The sequence below is a fragment of the Hemicordylus capensis genome, chromosome 1 (assembly GCF_027244095.1).
Source record: "Hemicordylus capensis ecotype Gifberg chromosome 1, rHemCap1.1.pri, whole genome shotgun sequence".
NCBI classification, from domain to species: Eukaryota; Metazoa; Chordata; class Lepidosauria; order Squamata; family Cordylidae; genus Hemicordylus; species Hemicordylus capensis.
In genome coordinates this window covers 316866880-316889268 of record NC_069657.1, presented here as the reverse complement: position 1 = coordinate 316889268, position 22389 = coordinate 316866880, and the positions used below count along the sequence as shown (strand labels likewise).

Genomic DNA, 22389 nt, shown 5'->3' with positions numbered 1-22389 from the left:
AGTGGTTAGACCCCTTCTTAAGAAGCCCACTTTGGATCCCCTGGTGATAGATAATTATAGGTCAGTCTCCAACCTCCAATGGTTGGGTAAGGTGATTGAGAGGGTGATGCCTGACCAGCTCCAAGTGGTCTTGGGGGAAACTGATTATCTAGACCCATTTCAAACTGGCTTAAGGCAGGCTGTGGGGTTGAGACGGCCTTGATGACCTGATAGATGACCTTTGCCAGGGAATTGACAGAGGGTATGTGACTCTGCTGGTTCTTCTGGATCTCTCAGCAGCTTTCGATACAATCGACCATGGTATCCTTCTGGATCACCTGAGGGAGTTGGGAATAGGAGGCACTGTTCTACAATGGTTCTGCTTCTATGTCTTGGGTAGATTTCAGATGGTGGTGCTTGGTAACAGTTGCTCTTCTAAATGGGAGCTAAAATGACTCTTCTCAGTTCATGGGTTCCACCTTAAGAATATTATGCCTGTTCTTAAATAGCTGCTCTGGCTGCTTTACCTTTTATAGACCTGAATGGCTTAGGTCCGGGTTACCTTAGAGAGAGCCTTTCTCTACAAGATCCCTACTGCTCATTAAGATCATCAGGAGGGATCTGTCTTCAGGTGCTACCAGTTCATCTGGTGGTGACCTGGGAGCCAGCCTTTTCAGTTGTTGTCCCTAATGTGGAATGTGCTCCCTGTGGATATAAGGCTTGGAGGCCTTCAGGAGAGCTTTCAAGACCTATTTTTTTAGCCTGGCTTTTAATATCTAGTTTTGATTTTAATCTGGTTTAAATATTTCTTTTTTTAAAAAATTAAGTTGTTTATGTGTTCTTGATTTTAATGTAAACTGCCCTGAGCTACTTTAGGAAGGACGGTATATAAATCAAATAAATAAAGAAACAAAAATATGAGATGCAATACTTTTGTGCCTTTTAATAGCTGCTCAGAAAAGGGAATTTTGACAGGTGTGCAGCTTGTCACGTCGCAGTGGGTGCGAAAATCGACACCTGCCAAAATTTCTATTTCTGCACAACTCATTAAAACTATAAGAGCTCACTCCTTTGTTGCATCTGGTCAGCTCTGAGAAGGTACAGAACGCCTTTCCCTCCGCATTGGTTAACCATTATCAGACTAGACCACACACAGTATTTGGAGCGGGGGGGTATTTCCAGCGTCGATATTTGGAACCCAGTCTCTTTTATTTGACAGAAAAGTGCTGGTCCCGCCCTGCGTATGGTATGTGTGAAGTCCACAGCCACAAGATTCGCGTGCGCGCGCGCGCGCCTGGATAGGGCCCCTCCCTTCCAGGGCCGGGGCTCTTGCCTCTCTGCGCAGACTATTATGTTACTCCGTGTGTGTGTGGCTGTCAGGTGACTTGGGTCACGCAGTTTCTCTCCTCTGGGAGGGACTGTGGGGCCTTGGCTGACTTTCCTTTGGCGAGGAAGAAGAAAAAGAAAAGGAAGCAGCTAGGTCACCGTACTAGCGAGGCAAATTTGAGGGAGAAAGCTTTGGGGCTGGTGGGGTGCCCGGGATCGGCTAGGACCCTCCGGGTTGGAGAAGAGCGAAACCGAGAGGATTCAGGATGAGCCAGGTGCCGGGGACGCCGAAGGAAGAGAACGAGGAAGAGGAGGAGGAGGAAGATGACGAGGAAGAGGAGGACGACGATGAAGAAGATGAGATCGTTGGACTGGCAGATTACGGGGACGGGACCGAATCCTTCTCGGATGGCGACCCGGAGAGTGGAGGGGACGAGGCGTGTAAGTAGCCGCTGCTGCGCGGTTGGAGCGAAGGGAAGGGACAGCCCCGTGACTCTGCTGCCAGGCCCATTGTTTTGGGGCGGGGTGAGCTGGAGCGCAGCAGAAACCAGACATCGGGGTTAACTAAGCACAAGCACCGACCACGAGCCACGCCTGACCGAGCAATAGAGGGGCGATAGAGGACGGGCTGCAGGGCTGTTGGAGGGGGGTCCAGGGAGGGAGGTGTTGGGCGGTCGGGGAACTTGGTTTGCGCGCAGAGTTGAAGGCGGGCGGCGCTGGCTGGAGTTGGGGGCATGGGAATTGGGGGGGGGGCGCTCGCGGAGCAGCGGTGTTGCCAACTTATTGGTTTGGAATCCTCGGAGCTTCCTCCACGTTCTTCTTGGTGCATTATTCGGAAATGAGGGAGAGCTGCAACTTTAGTTTTCGCTTGCATTCCTGTTTCAGGCAGGGAAGGACCTCAGCCTTGGCAGTTGACTCTCACACCTAACTTAGTTGGTTTCTCTGCTCTCTTGCAACAAAACAAAGCGCCTTTTCTGCTTCACTCTCTGAACAGGACTGCCCCACCGCCTAGGTAGACGGGCGAAAGAGGGAAGATTCGCTTGCACACGGGGCACATCCACTACGGGGAGGAAGAAGGGGTGCACAAACAATTCTTCTTTGTCTCTGGTCGGAGTAACCCATTCAGGAGAAACCCATCCTCCAGGACATTCCCTCTTTCAGTGCTCTTGCTTGAGATTTGCTGGTCATACTGGTCATACTAGGAACTGCTACTGTATCGAGCAACCCCGAAGTCTTGTTTAGTGCTGCGCAAGTTCTTCTGTTTTTGTTTCAAAATTCTCACCCATCTGGAAACCCTGGTGGGGAGAGGAAGGGCTCTGTGGCAGGGAAGGGAAGGCTGGGCTTTGGGATGGGTGGAGAACTCAGTGAAGTTCTGGTGGAGGGGAGATAGCAGGGGCTGTCAGTGAAAATAGAAATTAGAGGTGAGGGGTTCTGTGGTTTGTTGGAGGGCTGGAGTAGTCTAGTGCTGAGAGAATAAGGGGGGCATTAGGGGTGGGCTGGAGTGTGATGTGCCAGTGCAATGTCTATTAGTGGAATGGAGGGCTGGGGCGATGATGTAGAAGATCATCAGCGCATGGGTGGCCTTTACTGTGTGCACTGGAACCATGTGATGTTAGAAGTAGATGAGTTGGAAGAGAGGTGTGAGTTAATGGGTTCCTGGGTTTTGACAAAAAGTACTTTGGAGCACACTAGACTGGGAAAGAATTAGGTTACCAGGGTGTGCTGGAGATTACAGGCATCCCAGTGAAGGGGAGGCAGCTTTTTGGTGGGGAGCTGATATTGGGCTGGAGTGTCCTGGAGCGCTCATAGTTTTTCTATATGTGTCTGTTATGAATGCTTACATTCCAACTTACTATTAAACAAACGTTCAAGGCGGCTCACAACAACACCATAAATGCAATACAATATCAAAATGAAAATATAAAACAATTTAGTAACAACTACTTAAACATGTTAAGGCAGCTGGGATAAAAACTCAATTCCTCTGCAGGTTAAAAGCCTGCTGAAACAGGTGGGCTTTAAGAATGTGGTGCAGAGCTAACCAAGAGAGAGGACAACAATCCTTAAAAGGGAGAGGATTTCAGAGCCTGGGTGCAGCCATCAAAATGTCCTCCACCTCACTCCAAACAAATGAGCCTCATAGATTAGTAGGAGGCAAAAAAGGCCTCCAGCAGATCTTAAGCAGGCAGCAGGTTCATGTAAGAGCACATGGTCATTCAGGTAACCCAGTCCTAAATTTTTCAGCATTTACATAGCACTTTAGAGGGTTGAAAGCATTTTACTTGTATTATCTTGGTAATCCTTAGAAACAGCCTTACAAGGTAATTCAGTATTGTTTGTAAAGTAAGAGTGGTGGCCTAAGGCCACCTAGAGAGTTTGTTGTGCCTTTGGGTTGGTGTAGATGGCACAACAAACCACATGTGGTTTTCTTGGTAGAATACAGGAGTGGTTTATCATTGCTGCCTTCTGCGCGCAGTAGGAGATGATGCCTTTCAGCACCTTCCTATATTGCTGCTGCCTGATATAGGAGTTAACCATATTCTGGTAAACACCAGCGGGGAATCAATCCAGCAGCCTCGTGCTGTCTAGGCAGGTTGCTTCCCCACTACGCCATTAGCTAATGTGAAATGCGGTCCAGGATCAGCGGTTAGGTCTTGTATGTGAATATAGGTGGGTTTGACCAGGGCTGGCTCTGTGTGTGAGGGTTTACTTTAAGTCAGAGCCTAACATCTGACTTGAAAGTCAAAGCATAGTCTCAGAACACCTGAAGATCACAACAACAACAAAATATGTATATACTGCTTTTTAGGGATGAAGAAATGTTGACTCACTTTATCAGCCAGACAAAATATTCATCAAGCTATGTTGGTACATTACTTATTAGATTTTTTTTTTCATGTTTAAGGTGTCATTTTTCACTCATCACAGACTAGTAGACTTCTGCAGCCCTACTGGTTTCAATCCCCTTCACCCCTCTTCGTCACAGCTTCAGCATTGCTGGTACCTGTTGGCCAACCTGGAGCCCCCTATCCCCAGAGACCTCCCCAACCTCACCCAAGCCCTGCTACTGCGCCTCCCCACAGGAGCAGCAGCAGTGGTTGACCAGGCCCTTCCTCGCTGCCTCCACCTCCACCACCATGGCAGCTGGTTCCCCTCAGGCCACTGACAGGCCTGGGCCCATCCCTGGCCTTCCTGCCTCCCTCTGCCAATGGCCTCAGTAGCCCCAAGCAGCAGCAGTGGTTGACTGGGCCCTTCCTTGCTTTCCGGCACCGCCATGGCCACTTGTTCCCCTCAGGTCGCTGACAAGCTCGGGCCCGTCCCTCGCCCTTTCTTCTTTCTCTCTTCCCCTCCCTTATTTTTATCGCTTTCTCTCTCCCTTCCTGAGTTAACAGATCTTGTTCATCTTGTTTCCTCATCTAATTCTCACAACAGCAGCCTCCTTCTCCTGATGGAGCTCCTTCCTCCCTCTCGACACTTCTCTTCCTCCCTCTCTTCACAGACCCCTGCCCACTGTCCTTTTAGATAGATAGATTCCTTTCCTCTACAATCAAGAGCATCTTCCACCCAGTAACAGTTGCACTTCAACTGACCTTAACCATCACAGGCTCCTCCTCCCTGTCTGCATATGGAATCCCCACTGCCCAATCATCATGGCGCCACATGCTGCTCCTCCCTGTCAGCATATGGAATCCCCACTGCCTAATTGTTATGGTGCCACAGGCTCCCCTCCCTATCTGTATATGGAATCCCCACTGCCCAATCATCCTGGTGCTTCTGCTCTCACAGGCTCCTCCTACCTATCTGCATAAGGAATCCCCACTGCCCAGTCAGGTGCTTCTGCTTGTGAACTCTCGCGAGAGCTGCCACACATGGGATTAGCCTGGGCACACCTTAGAGAATTAGATATAGATGGCTGACTTTAAAATTAGATTTGGCTTTGTAGAAAGTTCTTTGAATCTAGGCTCTCTTATCCCCAACTGCTTTGAGAAGGCAATGACTGACTGAGGATATGGGGAGTGGAACATGTAGGCATTTAAATACTGTGTCTGTGTCTTGTGGAGAACAGCAAGGAGAAAACTGGAGAGGGAGGAAGTGTTAGGAAGTGTTCATGTGACAGATAATGGGGTGTGGTTAGTAGAGCAGAGTCATGCTCTGTGGCTGCTCAGTTTATTCTTTGGATATTTCAGAAGTGTTTGTATTATGGTATCAAGAAAGAAGCAAATGGCTCTAGACGAGCAACGGAACAAATGTGAATGAGAAACTAATTTTGTACAATGAGGGGGAAATATAGGTTGGGGCAGCCTGTGTCTTAAGAGGAAAGAGTCTAGTAAATGTGTTAAGGTTCCAGAAACCATAACTGGCGACAAATACTTCCTATTTTTCTTGTGGAGAAGGTGTTCAGTGTGTCGCGCAAAGGAAACGCTTTCTAATGATGTCGCCCGGGAGTTTGAAGGAAGCAAGAAAGGCTGATTTCAGGCCCATAAAAGGCAACAGCTATAGAGGACTCTGCATTCAGAGCTCCTTCGCAGCTGTGAATGTCAGTCCCCCTATTACCAGGCTCTGCTCCAGCATCTGTCTCTGTATTTTATTATTAAATGTCTGTGCACCAATGTGATGCACAGATATCTGTGAATTTTAAAAGGAGACTGGCTCTTCGTGCACCTGTGGCTTTCTTGCAAAATATGAACTATGTTCTTTTTGGACATTTCCTTCTGTTTTTCACAGCTAGGAGAATTGTAGAAGTGAGTTTGAATACTTTAAAAGTTTAGGATGAATTAAATATGACTTTAATATGTTTATAACATCTTTTCTGATGTATTCATAGGATACATATCTGATATTTAGTGTACTTAGACTATACTCTATCAAGTCTGCATAATGAATGTACAGTGGATTTGTAAGCAAAAGGACTCTATTGGATGACATTTCAGTGCTTTTTGGAGCACTTCTTTTCTTATCACAGAAAAGAAATGGTGAACAATATAACTCCCTATGCACAAGCTCCCAAAATGGATCTACTTCTCCAAATAGGATGCACTTTTCCATCTGATGTTTTCTTCCGTGATTCAGTAGCATATGTGCCACTGTATGTTTCACAGCTCTTTTTAACAAATAGCATTGGATATAGTTGTCTCTGGATACAATCCTGCTGATGGCAGATGGTGGTAAACTAGGGGGCTGCATATCTGAATTCTCCATCATGGTGGAAAGAACTCTCTGTACATGAACCAAACCCAGTGGTGGCACTAGAAAAGAAATTGGGGTGAGCACAGTAGGGGCAAAGTGCATTTATGGGTGGGTGAGCTGTGTCCCACATACTAGATTTCTGAAACAGAAATGGGGGCAAACTACTTGCCAGGAGGGGGGCATTTGCTCACCTAGAGCTACCCTTGACCAAACCTTCATCCTAAAATGCCAGTTGACTCTAAGCCCTTGAGGGAAAGAGAGAAGACGAGAACATAAGGTTTGTTCCCTCCATGGTTTGGAGGATCAGAAATGTAACTGTGAAGCAGCCCATTAGGAATTGCTTCCAAAGACATATTTTCAAGACCAAGGCATTGCCCCTAGGGATGTGCACAAATTGATGTTTTTGATTCGATTTGTGCCCTAATCGAATCACTTCTGGTTTGTTTTGTGTCTGAATCTGTCCCCCCGAATCACCTCAGATTTGATTTGGATTTTATTCTATTCAGATAGATTTGGACCACTTATAAAAATCCTAGGGGCACCAGATTTGGGTGGTGGCACCATTGCTGCCACCTACCACCCAGATTTCAAGGCTGTGGGGCACTTGGTTGATTCTTAATGATTTTGTTTGTTTTTACTTATTTTGTATATTTCCACCACAGGAAATAATGGGGATTTGAAGTTGCCCATCCTAACCCTAACATGGATCTCCAGCTTTATTTAAAAAAAAAAAAAAAAGCTAAGCTCTATCCCTTATAGAAGCGGAGTTAAGGAGCCTTGTGGGTGGGAGTGGGGTGTAGTTGGCACATGGCAGTTGACATTTGGCACTGTCCAAAGACAGTCAAATTGAATAGAAGAAATGAAAGTGTATAATGAATCCTCATAGGGATTCATTGAGGGGAAGTTATTCTGCACCAAAGAATCCAAACACAAGAATAATAGTGACCACACATTTTGTTCCATAACTCCACTTCGACAAGGGCTAGAGCTTAGCCTTTTTTTTTAAAAAAAAAAAAGAAAGCTGGGAATCTGGAGAAATTAATAGGAGGGATCCGTATCTCGATTTGATTTGAATCAAATCGGGCGTGATTCGATTTGAATCTAAATCTAGTCAGTGGAGCACAGGAGTGACTTGTGATTTTGTCCAAATCAGCCGAATCAGCTAGATTTGGTATGAATCAATTTTGTACAAAGATTTCTAACCAATGTTTCCAGTGCCCTATGCATAGATATTAACATACTGAGTAGCAAAGATTGTATACATCAAAACAATACGGATCTTCCAACTGCAGTTTTTTTAAAAAACAAACCAGAAAGGGTAACAATGGATATTGCAGCTTAATGATTCAGCCACATGACTGTATCTTGTTAGAAGTACTCTTTAGAACTCCAACAACAGGAACAAATTGTTGTTTAGTGGATCAAATGCCATTTAATTCACTGTGCACATTTATTTAATTGATATTTAAAATGATGCCTGGGGAATAGCCGACAGGAGCTGGACAGTATCCGTTTTGGCAAATGCCATCCTTTGCGGGGGTGTAAAGGATTAAGATAAAACAAGAGACAGAGCAGAACCACATAAAGAGCAGACAGAAGGCTGTGCTAGCTGGTCAAAGAGTCAAAAGAAAGATAGCATACACCAGGTAAGAGATTCAGTGTATAGATGCTTATATGCCAATGCCAGAAGCCTCCGAGCCGAGATAGGTGAGCTGGATTGCTTGGTTGCTAACATAGATATAGTGGGCATAACAGAAACTTGGTGGAACAGTGAGAACCAGTGGGACACTGTTATCTCTGGATATAAACTCTATAGAATGGACAGGGAGGGGAATAACAAAAACTTATTTAAATACATCAGATGCAGGAAACCTGCCAGGGAGGTGGTTGGACCAGTAGACAATGAGGGAGTGAAAGGGATTATTGAGGATATGGAGGTTGCAGAGAAGCTAAATGAGTTCTTTGCATCTGTCTTCATGCCATAGGATACTGAGCCAGTCTTTTCAAGGATGGAGACTAAAGAACTGAGTCAGATAGAAGTGACAAAAGATAATATTATAGACCAGGGATTCTCAACATTGGGTCCCCAGGTGTTATTGGACTTCAACTCCCATAATCCCCAGCCCCAGTGGCCTTTGGTTGGGGATTATGGGAGTTGAAGTCCAATAACACCTGGGGACCCAATGTTGAGAATCCTTGTTCTAAACTGTCTGAAAAAATTAAAAATCAGCAAATTGCCAGGGCCAGATGGCATCCATCCAAGAGTCTTCAAAGAACTCAAATGTGAAATTGCTGACCTCCTTGCAAAAATATATAACTTATCCCTACAATCAGGCTCTGTACCAGAGGACTGGAAAGTAGCAAATGTAATGCCCATTTTAAAAATGGGATCCAGGGGCAATCCGGGAAATTGTAGACCAGTTAGCATAACATATGTTCCAGACAAATTGATGGAAAGCATCCGCAAGGATAAAATTGTAAAGCCCATAGAAGAACAGGCCCTGCTGGGGGAGAACCAGCATGGCTTCTGCAAAGGTAAATCTTGCCTCACGAAGCTTTTGGAGTTCTTTGAGAGTGTCAACAAGTGTGTGGATCAAGGTGATCCAGTGGACATAGTATACCTGGACTTCCAAAAAGCTTTTGACAAAGTTCCTGATCAAAGACTCCTGAGAAAACTTGGCAATCATGGGATAAGGAGACAAGTACATGTGTGGATTGCTAACTGGTTGAAGGACAGGAAAGAGAGGGTAGGTATAAATGGAGAGTTTTCACAATGGAAGTAAGTAAGAAGTGGGATCCCCCAGGAGTCTGTACTGGGACCGGTGCTTTTTAATTTATCCATAAATGATCTAGAAGTTGGGGTAAGCAGGGAGGTGGCCAAATTTGCAGATGATACCAAACTCTTTTGGGTAGTGAAATCCAAAACTGATTGTGAGGAGCTCCAAAAGGATCTCTCCAAACTGGATGAGTGGCAAATGCAGTTCAGTGTTGGCAAGAGTAAAGTGATGTACACTGGGATGAAAAACCCCAACTTCAAGTATATGCTGATGGGATCTGAGCTGTCAGTGACTGACCAGGAGAAGGATCTTGGGGTCGGGGTGGACAGCTCGTTGAAAGTGTCGACTGTGAAAAAGGCCAATTCCATGCTAGGGATCATTAGGAAGGGGGTTGAAAATAAAACCGCTAATATTATAATGCCCTTATACAAAACGATGGTGCGTTCACACCTGGACTGCTGCGTACAATTCTGATAACCACATCTAAAAAAGATCATTGTAGAACTGGAAAAGGTGGAGAAGAGGGCAACCAAGATGATCATGGGCCTAGAACACCTTCCTTATAAGACAAGCCTACGACACCTGGCACTTTTTAGTTTATAAAAAAGATGACTGTGGGGAAACGTGATAGAGGTCTATAAAATCATGCTTTGTGTAGAGAAAGTGAATAGAGAGAAATTTCTCTCTCACATAGACAACACTAGAACCAGGGGTCATCCCATGAAATTGATTGCCAAGAAATTTACGTCCAACAAACAATTACTTTTTCACACCACACATAATCAACTTGTGGAATTTTCTGCCATAAGATGTGGTGTTGGCTACTAGTTTGGATGGCCTTAAGAGGGGTTTGGATAACTTCATGGAGAGGTCTATCTAGTCTAGAGGGCTACTTGTCTGAGGACTACAGGCCACTTCCAGCCTCAGAGGCAGGATGCTCTGAATACCAGTTGTAGGGGAGTAACAACAGGAGAGAGGGCATGCCCTCAACTCCTTCCTGTAGTCTTCCAGAGGCATCTGGTGGACAAATGTGTGAAACAGGGTGCTGGACTAGATGGGCCTTGGGCCTGATCCAGCAGGGCTGACCTTATGTTCTTACTATCACCAAAATTCTAAATTACCTTTTTGATACTGAAGATGGCGTGCCTACAAATTAATAAGCAATCACTACTGCTTATTATTGGAAGATTGCATCATCTTTAATATTGCAACTTTCATTCCCTGTTGTAGTAACCAACCAGAATAGCCTGAAATAATAAATAGCTTCATCAACTAAGGTTTTTGCTGAATGATCTAATGATTAACACTTGCAGCTCCATTATAGTAGTAGTGTTTAATATCTTTTAAAAAAATTATACACAACACACAACTCTGTAATTAGGATAGTATTTTGCATTTGTTTAAGAATTTGCAACTGCTCTATCAACTATAAGTGAGCTCCTTACCTTCTTTTTTTGCCTCCATTCTAAAATGAAGGTGAACAGTTATGTGGGGCTAGTAAAGTAAAGTATGCCATCAAGTCGATTCCGACTCCAGTGTCCACAGTGCCCTGTGGTTTACTTTTGGTAGAATACAGGAGGGGTTTACCATTGCCGCCTCCTGTGCAATATGAGATGATGCCTTACAGCATCTTCTTGTATCTCTGCTGCCTGGTATAGTACCTGCAGGGATTCGAACTGGCAACCTTTGAAATCTATAGGTTTTGCTTCAGAATGAACATTTGGATTGGGATGCAAGATTAAAAAGCTATAGGCTAATGATATGATCTGTAAAATGTTGTTTTTCTTTTTATTCAGTTCTAAATTTCAATGATCCCTTCAATACTGAAGTCAAGCCAAGAATCCTACTCATGGGACTGAGGAGAAGTGGGAAATCTTCCATTCAGAAAGTTGTCTTCCATAAAATGTCACCAAACGAAACCCTCTTCTTGGAGAGCACTAACAAGATCTGCAGAGAGGATGTTTCCAACAGCTCCTTTGTTAACTTTCAGATATGGGATTTTCCTGGGCAAATTGACTTCTTTGACCCTACCTTTGACTATGAGATGATTTTTCGAGGCACTGGAGCATTGATATTTGTTATTGACTCTCAGGTAAGGAAAAGGTTAGGAGACTACTGTTGGGCTGATCTTACATTTCTGTTTGTCCCCAATATCCTCTACTTGCTGACATGCATGCTACCAGACAGTTGACAAGTAAAGTAGGTAATGAAAAGAAAAGCTACATGCAGTGTAATTAGCCTTTGCAAGAGGCTGTTGGTTCGAGTCCCCGCTGGTGTGTTTTCCAGAATATAGGAAACTCCTATATCGGGCAGCAGCAATATAGAAAGATGCTGAAAGACATCATCTCACATTGTGCAGGATATGGCAATGGTAAACCCCTCCTATATTCTACCAAGAAAACCACATGGCTCTGTGGTCGCCAGGAGTCGACACCGACTCGACGGCACAACCTTTTACAGTGTGGGCAGAATCCAGGAAATTGCAAGTGGAGTTTCACTTGCCCAACAATGATTTCTCACTGTAGACCCTTGTGTGTGGATGCGCACACACAGCTAAAACCTCCAGAATAGTGTGGGATGTGATGTGAGTGGCTGCAACTGGAAGAGGACTACACACATACGCACGCACATAAATATTAATCCTTGTTCCATCCAGTTGTAGGTAGGCTTTATATGCTTTCTGGACCTATATGGATAGTGAAAAACATGACAGTGGCCAACATCCTGACTTACAAAGTACACTGCAGCAATGTGCATATTTGTTGCATTCCAGAGAAAAACAGCATGGGTGGCTGTGCAATTGGAATGGGTGATTTTCACCAATCTCCCCTTCCCTTTGAAACACTCTGTGACCCCTAGAAACATGCCCCTGAGGGCAGCATGACCTTCGAGGACATATTTTCAGGAGTCACAGAGGGAAGGGGAGAGTGGCAAAAATCCCCCCCCATTACTACTCACACTTCCTTACTCTGCAACACAGCAAATATGTACATGCTTCCTAAGATAGGATGTCAACTGGAAAGTCTAAGAATAACACATTCTTTGAAATTGAGGACTGTCTTAATTTTCATGAGCAAGATTGTGAATGATAACTCTAATTTCCAGTAAACAGAATATAATATGTATCATAATTCATCACATCAGAGCTGGGAGAGAGCTATATCTTCAGGCATGGTAATTATGCCCAATAGCATAAAAAACTGTGGAGCAAGTATGAGAGAAATTTTAGGGACATACCAGAAAGCTCTTGTCTTCTCATCTGGTCTGTAAATATGGATGGTAGTTCCAGATTGCCATGAGAACAGTGATAATACTGTTTTGGAGCAGCAAGTAGATTCTAACATAGGCAAAAATAGAGGTGGACGGAGTCACATGATCAACATTATCACTGCTTTGTGTATGACATACAGTAAGGCATATTAAGGATCTCCCCACATAGCGAGCTAGCTTTTCAAGCAGAAGTCTAGAACAGAACCCTTGTCCATGACAATGCTTTCTTTCCTATGTGCAGGAAGATCTGTTTCTGTGAGGGATCAGCCCTATCTACAGCTGGAAGTACTTCTAGTCTAGCAAGAGCTATGCCTCACGGGTCTGTTGCTTATGTTACTCCACTCTGTGGGTGATAGATGTATGGCAAATAGTCATGATAGGAGAAAATCAGCCATCAGTTAAAAGCCACCATGGACGTGGCAAACACATGTTTCTTAATAGTATCTCTTGTTCCTTTTTTGCAGAGCAGTGAGTGAGCATGCAATTTATTAAAGTTATATTAATATAAAATGCAAGCTGGAGGCAGGAAAAATAAGATTGGATATGTGGGAGAAAACTGCTAAATGTTTGGAGAGATTTAGCCATTTATTCTTTGCTGAAGTAGTCCTGAGCAGGAGCACCAAGTTAATTGTGACTAAACATGCCTGAAATAAAATGAGATTTGACTGACTTGTTCCATTTCAGTGACTAAATTAGTCTGAATCCTGTCCTACATTTATTAAGAAGCATATTTTAATAAAAGGTGATTTATTATTGTGACAGTTTAAAAAACCAAAGCATTTACATGATTGTTATTTGTGTCTTGTAGGATGACTATATGGAAGCATTAGCTAGATTGCATCTCACTGTGACGAGAGCATATAAAGTGAATCCAGACATAAACTTTGAAATATTTATTCACAAAGTAGATGGCTTGTCTGATGATCACAAGATTGAAACACAAAGAGACATTCACCAGAGGACAAATGATGATCTTGCAGATGCTGGGCTGGAAAAAATCCATCTGAGGTGAGAAGAGCACAGCAATGTATAAAGTTATAAATTCTGCAGGAATAAAAAACGTGCTATACGCTTCACAAAAGCTAATAATCACATGGCAAATCTATGTAAAGTGATGGAAATAAAGATTGGTAGCAGTGGTAAACCTCTGTCAACCCTCACTTAATTTTTTCCCAGGAAAAAAACAAAAGTATTAGGGAATACTGAAATACATGCAATACTTTATGACCTAAAAAACATTCCATGCATTGGTTTGGATCCCAGTTTTGGTGAGCAAAATTCTGCCCACAGACCAGTGCTATCTTGCTTCTCCTTTTACTCCTCATCCTGCTCCTGCTGTGTTCCTGCAAGTTGGAGAAACCAGGAACAGGATGACATGGGAGACCTCAGTAGGAGGGGGCAGGATTGGCAATAATCAGCAATACACTGGAGAAAATGGAGGGGAAGGCATGTGGTGGTGGGGTCCCATTTTTAGCTGCAGTAGTCGGCCCTCTTGGCCTTTTTAGAGTTCAAGACTGTGTTCCAAAATGGATGCTGCCCACATGCATCTACTTCTAAAAGAGAACTGTCTCTCTTGGGCATGGGGAACGAATTATGTGTCTGCTGGTCAAGTTGCCTTTAGAAGTCCGAAAAACTGCTGTATCTTAATCATAAGCTCTCTTGACATGCATGGCTTGGAGGAAACATTTTTGAGACTATGAACTTGCTGTTTACTGCAGTGGCATGCTAGATGGTAAAGCAACTTAACATTCGAGCATGACACTTCAATTCACTTCATGTAATAATATAAATACTGTTTATTTCTTTAAAAAAAAAATCTTCATAGGATTCTGTAATTTGAGCCAAAAAGAAAAAAGCCCTGGCATTGCTGCCAAATGCTAAAAATACAGTTTTTGAAAATCATGACATCAGGTTAAATGTTAGCAAGAGAAATTAGCAAAAATATTTCTGTTCTGTTGTTGTCAACTTCAGCTTTGCTTCCCATCAAAGCTGCTAACAAAGTATAGAACACCATATAAAATACTACATTATGTTATTTTGTCACTGTGTCTTTCTCTCTCTTTAACCAATATTCCATAGCAGTTCATTTCAAACGAATCTATTGATGGCACTGTTTTCCTTTCCCAGCTTTTATTTAACGAGTATATACGACCATTCTATATTTGAAGCATTTAGCAAAGTGGTACAGAAACTGATCCCCCAACTGCCAACACTGGAAAATCTGCTTAACATCTTTATCTCGGTAAATACTTCTGCATATGTATGTATCTTAGATTTTGTATATTTTATTGCAAGAACAATGGATTGAATCCAGACTTGAGTGTTTACCCCCTCCCCACAGCAGCCTCCTGGATCTTCCCCAGACAGAGGCTTTACTGTGGGTTTTCTGCGAGACTTTACTGCAAGTTCGAAATTGCCCATAAAAACCAACGCCAAAAGTGGGTTTTTTTTTAACCCTGGATATAAATTAGGCTGCACTCCAATGCATGATGAAAAACCCGAATTCTGTGTGAAGTGCTCCCTGATAGCTTGCAGGTTAAATCTGGCCGATATGTGAATGCACACCTCCATTCCAGAGGAGCTGCGAGCTAAAAGCAGGGTGTGGAAACTTTCCTCGGCCTTCTAAAAAGCCACTCCTGTGGGACATGGAACTTGCAGGGTATGCTGCAAAGGATGTCAGGATTGGGAGGAATCCCTAAGGTGTAAGCACTTCCCACAAGTGGAGAGTCTTAAACAAGGTGCTTACGGCCAGTGTCTGGGGGATTCCCATTGGCCACATCCCATGACATCCCTGTGGGTCCACCAACCACCAGGAGGGCTGCAGTTTGGAAGATTCCTTGTGAAAGCATAAATCTAGATCCAACCAAATATTTTATTAGTTTGAATTTCATTTTTCAAAAATGTTCTTACTGCTGGGCTTCTTCAGTGGCCCTGGAATAGATATCCAGGAGAAGCATTGTTCAGTCTTGTGAACATTATCTTGCAAACTTACATGTTTATAAATAATTCATTGCAGTTCAGTCTTTAACTTCATTTATGACTTCAAGCTTTGGGCTTCAGTGCCACTGGGCTGGTAGAATTTAAAAAGGGTTGAGTACAGCTAGCTCTGCTGGATTGTGGAGGTTGACAGTGCCTGATGGCCAATTGAATGAGTGCTTTTTAACTCATTAAATTCCCTGCCCTGTTCTAATTTTCCTTGCTTTATCTTAACTCTTTCCCCCCCTGTACCTTAGTAATTTTTAAATAGTCTGTGTAGTGATTAGAATTGAAATCTCCCCTAAGACATAAAGTTCACAGGGTGACATTGGGCCAGCCACTCTTTCTCTCAGTGTAACCTTCCCCAAAAAGTGGTTGTGAGGATTAAGTAGGGTAACTCATATCCATGTCCCACCACTCCAAGCTCAGTAGAGGAAGGTGAGGTACAAATGTAAAAAATAATCATCATAACTGATGAATCACTAGCATTTAACTTGCTCGAACAGGTATACTGGTTGGGTCTATATACCCCTGGCAGACAAACTGAATTTGCTAGTTAAAAGGGCTGACGTGATGGGCACAATCCATCATAAATTATGGGATTAATATTAGTCATGACTAAGTCCCATTCCATTGCTTTCTGTGTCCAGTTATTATATTGGTGAAACAATTTTTAGTTCACCATTGTTAATATATTTCACCAGCCTGTATGTGCCGTCGGCATACATGGGAAAAGAAATTACTGTATATATACAGTCTTGTCTAAAAGTTAGGTTCCCCTTAATGATATCTGCTTTCCCTGTTTCCTTATAGAATTCTGGAATTGAGAAAGCCTTTCTCTTTGATGTAGTCAGTAAAATTTATATTGCAACAGACAGTACCCCTGTGGACATGCAGACTTATGAGCTGAGCTGTGATATGATAGATGTTGTCATTGATATTTCCTGCATCTATGGGTAAGTAAAGTACTTCTAGGTCATAGCTTGCTTACAGATGGACAGGCACCATTTATAAGGCTAAGAAATGCTCATGTGACAAAATGTAATTGGAAGAATAAAGGTAAAGGTAAAGTGTGCTGTTGAGTCAGTGTCAGCTCCTGGTGACCACAGAGCTCTGTGGTTGTCTTTGGTAGAATACAGGAGGGGTTTACCATTGCCATCTTCCGTGCAGTGTGAGATTTTGCCTTTCAGCATCTTCCTATATTGCTGCTGCCGTACCAGCTTAAAAAAAAAAAGCCTCTCTAATCTTTGCATATATAGTGGTATGCTTTCTGTTTTCACTCCACAAAACTTTCTTTTTTATTCCCATCCCCACCCCAAACTGCTTAGGCTCAAAGAAGATGGCGCAGGGACCCCTTATGATAAAGAGTCGACAGCAATAATAAAACTGAACAATACAACTGTTCTTTATTTAAAGGAGGTGACAAAGTTTCTTGCGCTAGTTTGCTTCGTCAGAGAAGAAAGCTTTGAGAGAAAAGGTATTTCACTTCTTTATTATTTTGCATTGTTAATATCCCGAATCTTCTGATCGCTATCATAAGGGCTTATTTCAGCTTGGCAGTACAGTATGTACAAGTTGAAATTCCCAAAACTACTGCACATAGTGTGCTGGGTGTGTAGTAATTGCTTATTGAGACTGTTAAAGCTCCTCTTAAAGTTGCTTAAGCATGCAGAATGCCTTCTGCCAAGTAGTTACCTCGGGGAGTTACTCAGGGCTGGACCTTTCTCTCAGATTTCTCTTCTCCCTAAATTCTGGTTGAGAGTCACCTTTTCTCATGATACACTCACCTGTTGGTGTTCTACTCTCAAACCTTGCTAGGGGAAGAGGGATGGACAGCCCTTAGAATTTGTACACGCACATTTTGAAGAAGGTAAACCCAAAGGTGCAGTAGCTAATCTGCATAATGCCAGAGAAGAACACTTTGGCCTTCCGTGGACTCTGGTAACAAGTTTGATCCAAACTCTTTTTTTTCTATAAATCTTCACTTTTGTTTAAGCTCTGAACCAAGCTATTGTGGAGATCATAAGGTTGCAGTAGAACCAATTTATTAACGTGCAATGTGTTCTGAGTGGTAGAACTCTGTGTCTGTTACCTTTGAAGATCTCATCAAGAAACAGGTGTTCTGGATGCTATCTGTTAAAGTACAGGTGAAACTCGGAAAATTAGAATATCGTGCAGAAGTCCATTAATTTCAGTAATGTAAATTAAAAGGTGAAACTGATATATGAGACAGACGCATTACATGCAAAGCGAGATAAGTCAAGCCTTAATTTGTTATAATTGTGATGATCATGGCGTACAGCTCATGAAAACCCCAAATCCACAATCCCAGAAAATTAGAATATTACATGGAACCAAGAAGACTAGGATTGAAGACTAGAACAATATCGGACCTCTGAAAAGTATAAGCATGCATATGTATTCAGTACTTGGTTTGGGCCCCTTTTGCAGCAATTACTGCCTCAATGCGGCGTGGCATGGATGCTATCAGCCTGTGGCACTGATGAAGTATTATGGAAGACCAGGATGCTTCATTAGCGGCCTTCAGCAATTCTGCATTGTTTGGTCTCATGTCTCTCATCCTTCTCTTGGCAGTGCCCCATAGATTCTCTATGGGGTCAGGTCAGGCGAGTTTGCTGGCCAATCAAGCACAGTACACTGTATACTTTTCAGAGGTCCGATATTGTTCTATTCTTCAATCCTTGTCTTCTTGGTTCCATGTAATATTCTAATTTTCTGAGATTGTGGATTTGGGGTTTTCATGAGCTGTACGCCATGATCATCACAATTATAACAAATTAAGGCTTGACTTATCTCGCTTTGCATGTAATGCGTCTGTCTCATATATCAGTTTCACCTTTTAATTTGCATTACTGAAATTAATGGACTTTTGCACGATATTCTAATTTTCCGAGTTTCACCTGTAGTTCTGACAGTTTTAACTCTAACAGAATTAGTGACAACTAAAACCATCTTGTAGATCAAATTACTCACTCATGAAGAGGAGTCCCATGACTTGAAATCTTAGGCCTTAATAAATTTGTCTCTAATGTGCCATTGAGTTCGCCCCCACCTCCTTTCTTTCTTTCTTTCTTTCTTTCTTTCTTTCATTCTGCTTGGAAGTGTATCAATTTATGTTGAACCTGGCAGTCTGATGTTGCAGTACAGACCAGTGGTATGCTGTGAACTTTTGTAGGAAGATGTGATAGTTAGCTTTATTATTCTAAATTCAGCCTTCTTGCCTCTCTGAATGACTTCCCACCAACAGCATATGTGCATGGATGATGCTATATAATAATGTGAATGTGTTGAAGTGTTGTCCTGAACTCTGGTCCATCAAAACATGTTGTATATTTCACAAAGGAAACAGATCTTCCCACATCTCTTCCTACTAATAACCATTTCTGTCAAAGTGCCTGTTCATAAACATTGTTAATTCATAGGGATTCAGATATTTTCTAAAAGGACTCATTGTAAGATGTACTGTTCTAGATGTTTGTCTGCTACCTCTTTTGGACTCCTTTTCCTGCTCTCCGTTTTGCTTCATGCATCTACTGTATGCCATGAAGTTCCACCATCTACCGTATTTCTTATAGGCCCTTTCCCAGTTTCTTTAGCTTTCCTATCACCTTCAAGCTTCTGTAATATTACATCAGATGACACTAGCTAAAGAAGATTGCAGACTTAATAAATGGCAAACAGCTAGTATGAACCTCAGCGGGGGAAGGAATAACCAAGCAATACTCCATACATCTAAAGCACTTAAAATGTGCATTATGTCTACTTCAGGTTCCCAAACTCTAAGTTATTTACATTGGGAGTGTTTATGGAATCATTAACCTTCAGGGAGGTTGCAGGTTCAGTACTTAAACTAAAACCTAATGTAGCATTATAAAACAGTGTGTAGATCTGTGTGAACTCCTGTAGTCACATCAACCTTTTGTATGTTAGAAATCCCATTTTAGCTTTCATTCCAACATATAGGTGATGTCATCTTGTACACTTATCCCCCCATGCTTAGCCCCCTTAGGTGGGTTGTCTGCTTCTATTTTTGATTTGCTTGCTTCCAAGCACCAGACATGGTTATCCAATTAAAGTTTTTTCAAGTGGTTTGTTTTTTTAGAAAGCTTCCTCCCTCTTTGTTTTGCATTTTGAAACTGGCTGGGTAGGTGGCTTTCTGACACAAGGACTAGCCAATCGGCTCTCCGCATAGTCCTCTGAAAAGGAATGGCTTAATGATTGACACAAGGAGCCTATTTTCTCAATTGGAGAATGGGCTTGAGCGAGGGGAGGAAACTGCGAAAAGCTTACCTCCTCTGCAGATGATTCTGTCCATGTTGCTTGGTGGCTGGATTGGCCGCCCAGACGATTGCTGGCTTCTTCCAGTAGCAGGGATGTTGGGGGGCTGGGAGGCTCCCAGAGCTTCCATAATGCACTGCATGAGCGTGTGGTGCATTATGGGGAGCCTCTCGATGCTGGTTGGGACGCTACGTGTGTGGGTGCTGCAGGAAGCCATTGGGTACCAACACACAAGCATTTAGCCTGCTTTTCAAGTGCCCTCATGCCCCAAACCCAGGCTAAGCGGCGGGCTCCCTAAATGGGCTTGCTGCTGTGTAGCTCCTGGCAGTACACATGAGCACAAAAAACTGGAATGGGCTTCCTTACCCTGTTCTTTGGTGCGCCTGTGAAGAGCTTCAAGGATTGGCAAATCAGTAGTGTGCAAGTCCACTTTCTGCTCTGAACTACTAAGAGGTTCTCTGCCGAGTCCGCTGAAGACGACTGTATGTGTGTCAGACATGCAGTGTGGGAGGGGCTTGCTGAAATGATGCACACCTGCCTTCTCTCTAAGAATCTTCTCCAAGCACAGAAACATGTATTTTAGAAGAGTTGGTTCTCTTTTCCCTAGGTCTTTGATGTGCATGTGGACTCAGGGTAGGGTTTGGAGTTATTCCTGTCTGAGCATTGAGTATACTTAAGAGGATTTTATCTCATATTACATATATTTATAACAAAAGGAAGTCTGCCAAAAAAGCAATGGCTGTTGTTGTTAGTAAACATCCTCCAGTCATATTATTTTTGTAACAGGGCACAAACCAAGTCTTGCATTATAGTTGTATAATGCAGTAATTACAGGCTCCCAGTTCTGGATGGATCCTCTACAAAACTGGCTACAAAGCCAGCACAGTGTAATGGTTAGAGTGTTGGGCTAGAATCAGGAAGACCTGAGTTTGAATCCCCATTCAACCATGAGACTCACTGGGTGACTCTGGGCCAGTCATGTAGCTCTCAGCCTAACCTACCTCACAAGATTGTTGTGAGGATAAAAATAACCATGTACACCACTCTGAGCTCCTCAGAGGAAGAGCGGGATACAAGTGTAAAAATAAAAATAAAATATTATGAAATAAGCTTCTGTATTTGTTCAGGTTGTAGTTCTTCTGAATTCACTGATTATGGCCACAGGCCAGCTGAGTGAGTAATTCCAGTACAATATGGAAAATAGGTCAATTTGTTCATTGTTGTTCTATAGGCATGAAGATTTGAATTTGGAAAGTCACATTGCTCATTGATTCTTTCTTTCTTTCTTTCTTTCTTTAGGATTAATAGACTACAACTTCCACTGTTTCCGTAAAGCTATACATGAAGTATTTGAAGTAAGAATGAAAGTAGTAAGAGCACGGAAGAATCAGAACCAGATGCAGAAGGCAAAGAGGGCCACCCCAAATGGCACCCCTAGAATGCCACTGTAGCTGAACACCTTACAGTCCTGGTAACTTTGTAAGACTTCTTGTTTTGTGCAACAAGGTCTTCGTTCCCCTGCTGAAAGAGCGATGGGACTGCTGTGCTGTTAACATGGGGGTTTTTACACGATCCTCCCTCCAAAACACTGTATCCCGTATCCAGTTGTTTGTATTAAGATATATCATCTATGACAGAACTGTTTGCACTTTTTTCATGTTTCATTATGGAGTTGAACTTTTGATAAACTTTATTTAAAATGCCACTTTTTATGTGTGCTCTTGGGTAGAATGTGTACAGTAACTTCTCTACATGCTGCAACAAATGAGTAAACAATCAAGGAAACATGGTAAGATGACTTTTTAAAAACTTGTGAGAATTAATATTCATGCCATATAAATACATATATATTTTTCAGCTTGTAAATTTAAGTTTTATTTTGATGTACAATAGCAATTAAAAAAATCCCTGGGAGTCCTTATTGGTACATTTTTAAAATTTTGTAAAAATAACAGGCTTTTGGCCAAATATTATCCAGATTTCTCCAAAATAGTGGTAATGCCCAGTCTGTTCTTTATACACTGATTACCTCTACATAAAAGTTACTTTCTATAAAGAGACTTATTTTCTAAGGGTTGCATTTTGTGTTTGCTATTTTTTAACATAACATGAGAAATGTTGTGTGAAGATAATTTGGCAAAAACAAGTGGGAACCTTCAGTAATTCAATGCATGGAAGAGGGGTAGTGCCTGCGGAATGATGAGACACTTGACACACCTCTGCTCTACCTATCTGCCCAATCTCCAATTCCCTGGTGGAAGGAAAACTTTAAGAGTTCCATCTCCTACTTATCTCAATGGAACCAAAGGACATTGACTGACTTCCTAAGGGCTAGTAATGTGTTCCTGCTCTTACAGATCACTCCTAGAGTGCAATCAGCACTCAGAAGTAGTCGCCCTTTTGTGTAACAGTTTGAGTATAGGAGGACTGGGGCAGTTGCTGAGGGCTCTTGATGCATCCACACAGACCCTCCCTAACACATTTGCTTCATTAGGATAACAGTTGTACAGTATTCACTTCTGCCAGTGCTGTAAGACTACTTAGGTTTAAGACAGGGCTGCACAGCTTTGGCTCT

General features: G+C 42.7%; 1 protein-coding gene across 2 annotated transcripts; it reads left to right on the top strand.

Moving 5' to 3' along the window:
* Positions 1-1268: 1268 nt before the first annotated feature.
* RRAGD (Ras related GTP binding D) lies at positions 1269-21886 on the top strand. 2 transcript variants are annotated; one of them, XM_053287374.1, is made up of 7 exons: positions 1269-1746; positions 11066-11361; positions 13348-13547; positions 14667-14799; positions 16329-16471; positions 16844-16992; positions 21114-21886. In XM_053287374.1, exons 1-7 carry the CDS (start codon positions 1572-1574, stop codon positions 21263-21265), a joined length of 1248 nt encoding a protein of 415 aa, XP_053143349.1. In that variant the 5' UTR covers positions 1269-1571; the 3' UTR covers positions 21266-21886. The 2 variants fall into 2 exon arrangements, with proteins under 2 accessions (XP_053143349.1, XP_053143350.1); XM_053287375.1 differs by having other exon boundaries at positions 1276-1746; positions 14667-14781.
* The last annotated feature ends 503 nt before the right edge of the window (positions 21887-22389 follow it).

Coding starts and splice junctions, on each gene's coding strand:
- RRAGD (XM_053287374.1), top strand. CDS start 1,572: ATGAGCCAGGTGCCGGGGACGCCGAAGGAAGAGAACGAGGAAGAGGAG. Junction 14,800..16,328: donor CGGTAAATACTTCTGCATAT/GTATGTATCTTA, acceptor GTTTCCTTATAG/AATTCTGGAATTGAGAAAGC. Junction 16,993..21,113: donor AGAAAGCTTTGAGAGAAAAG/GTATTTCACTTC, acceptor TTCTTTCTTTAG/GATTAATAGACTACAACTTC.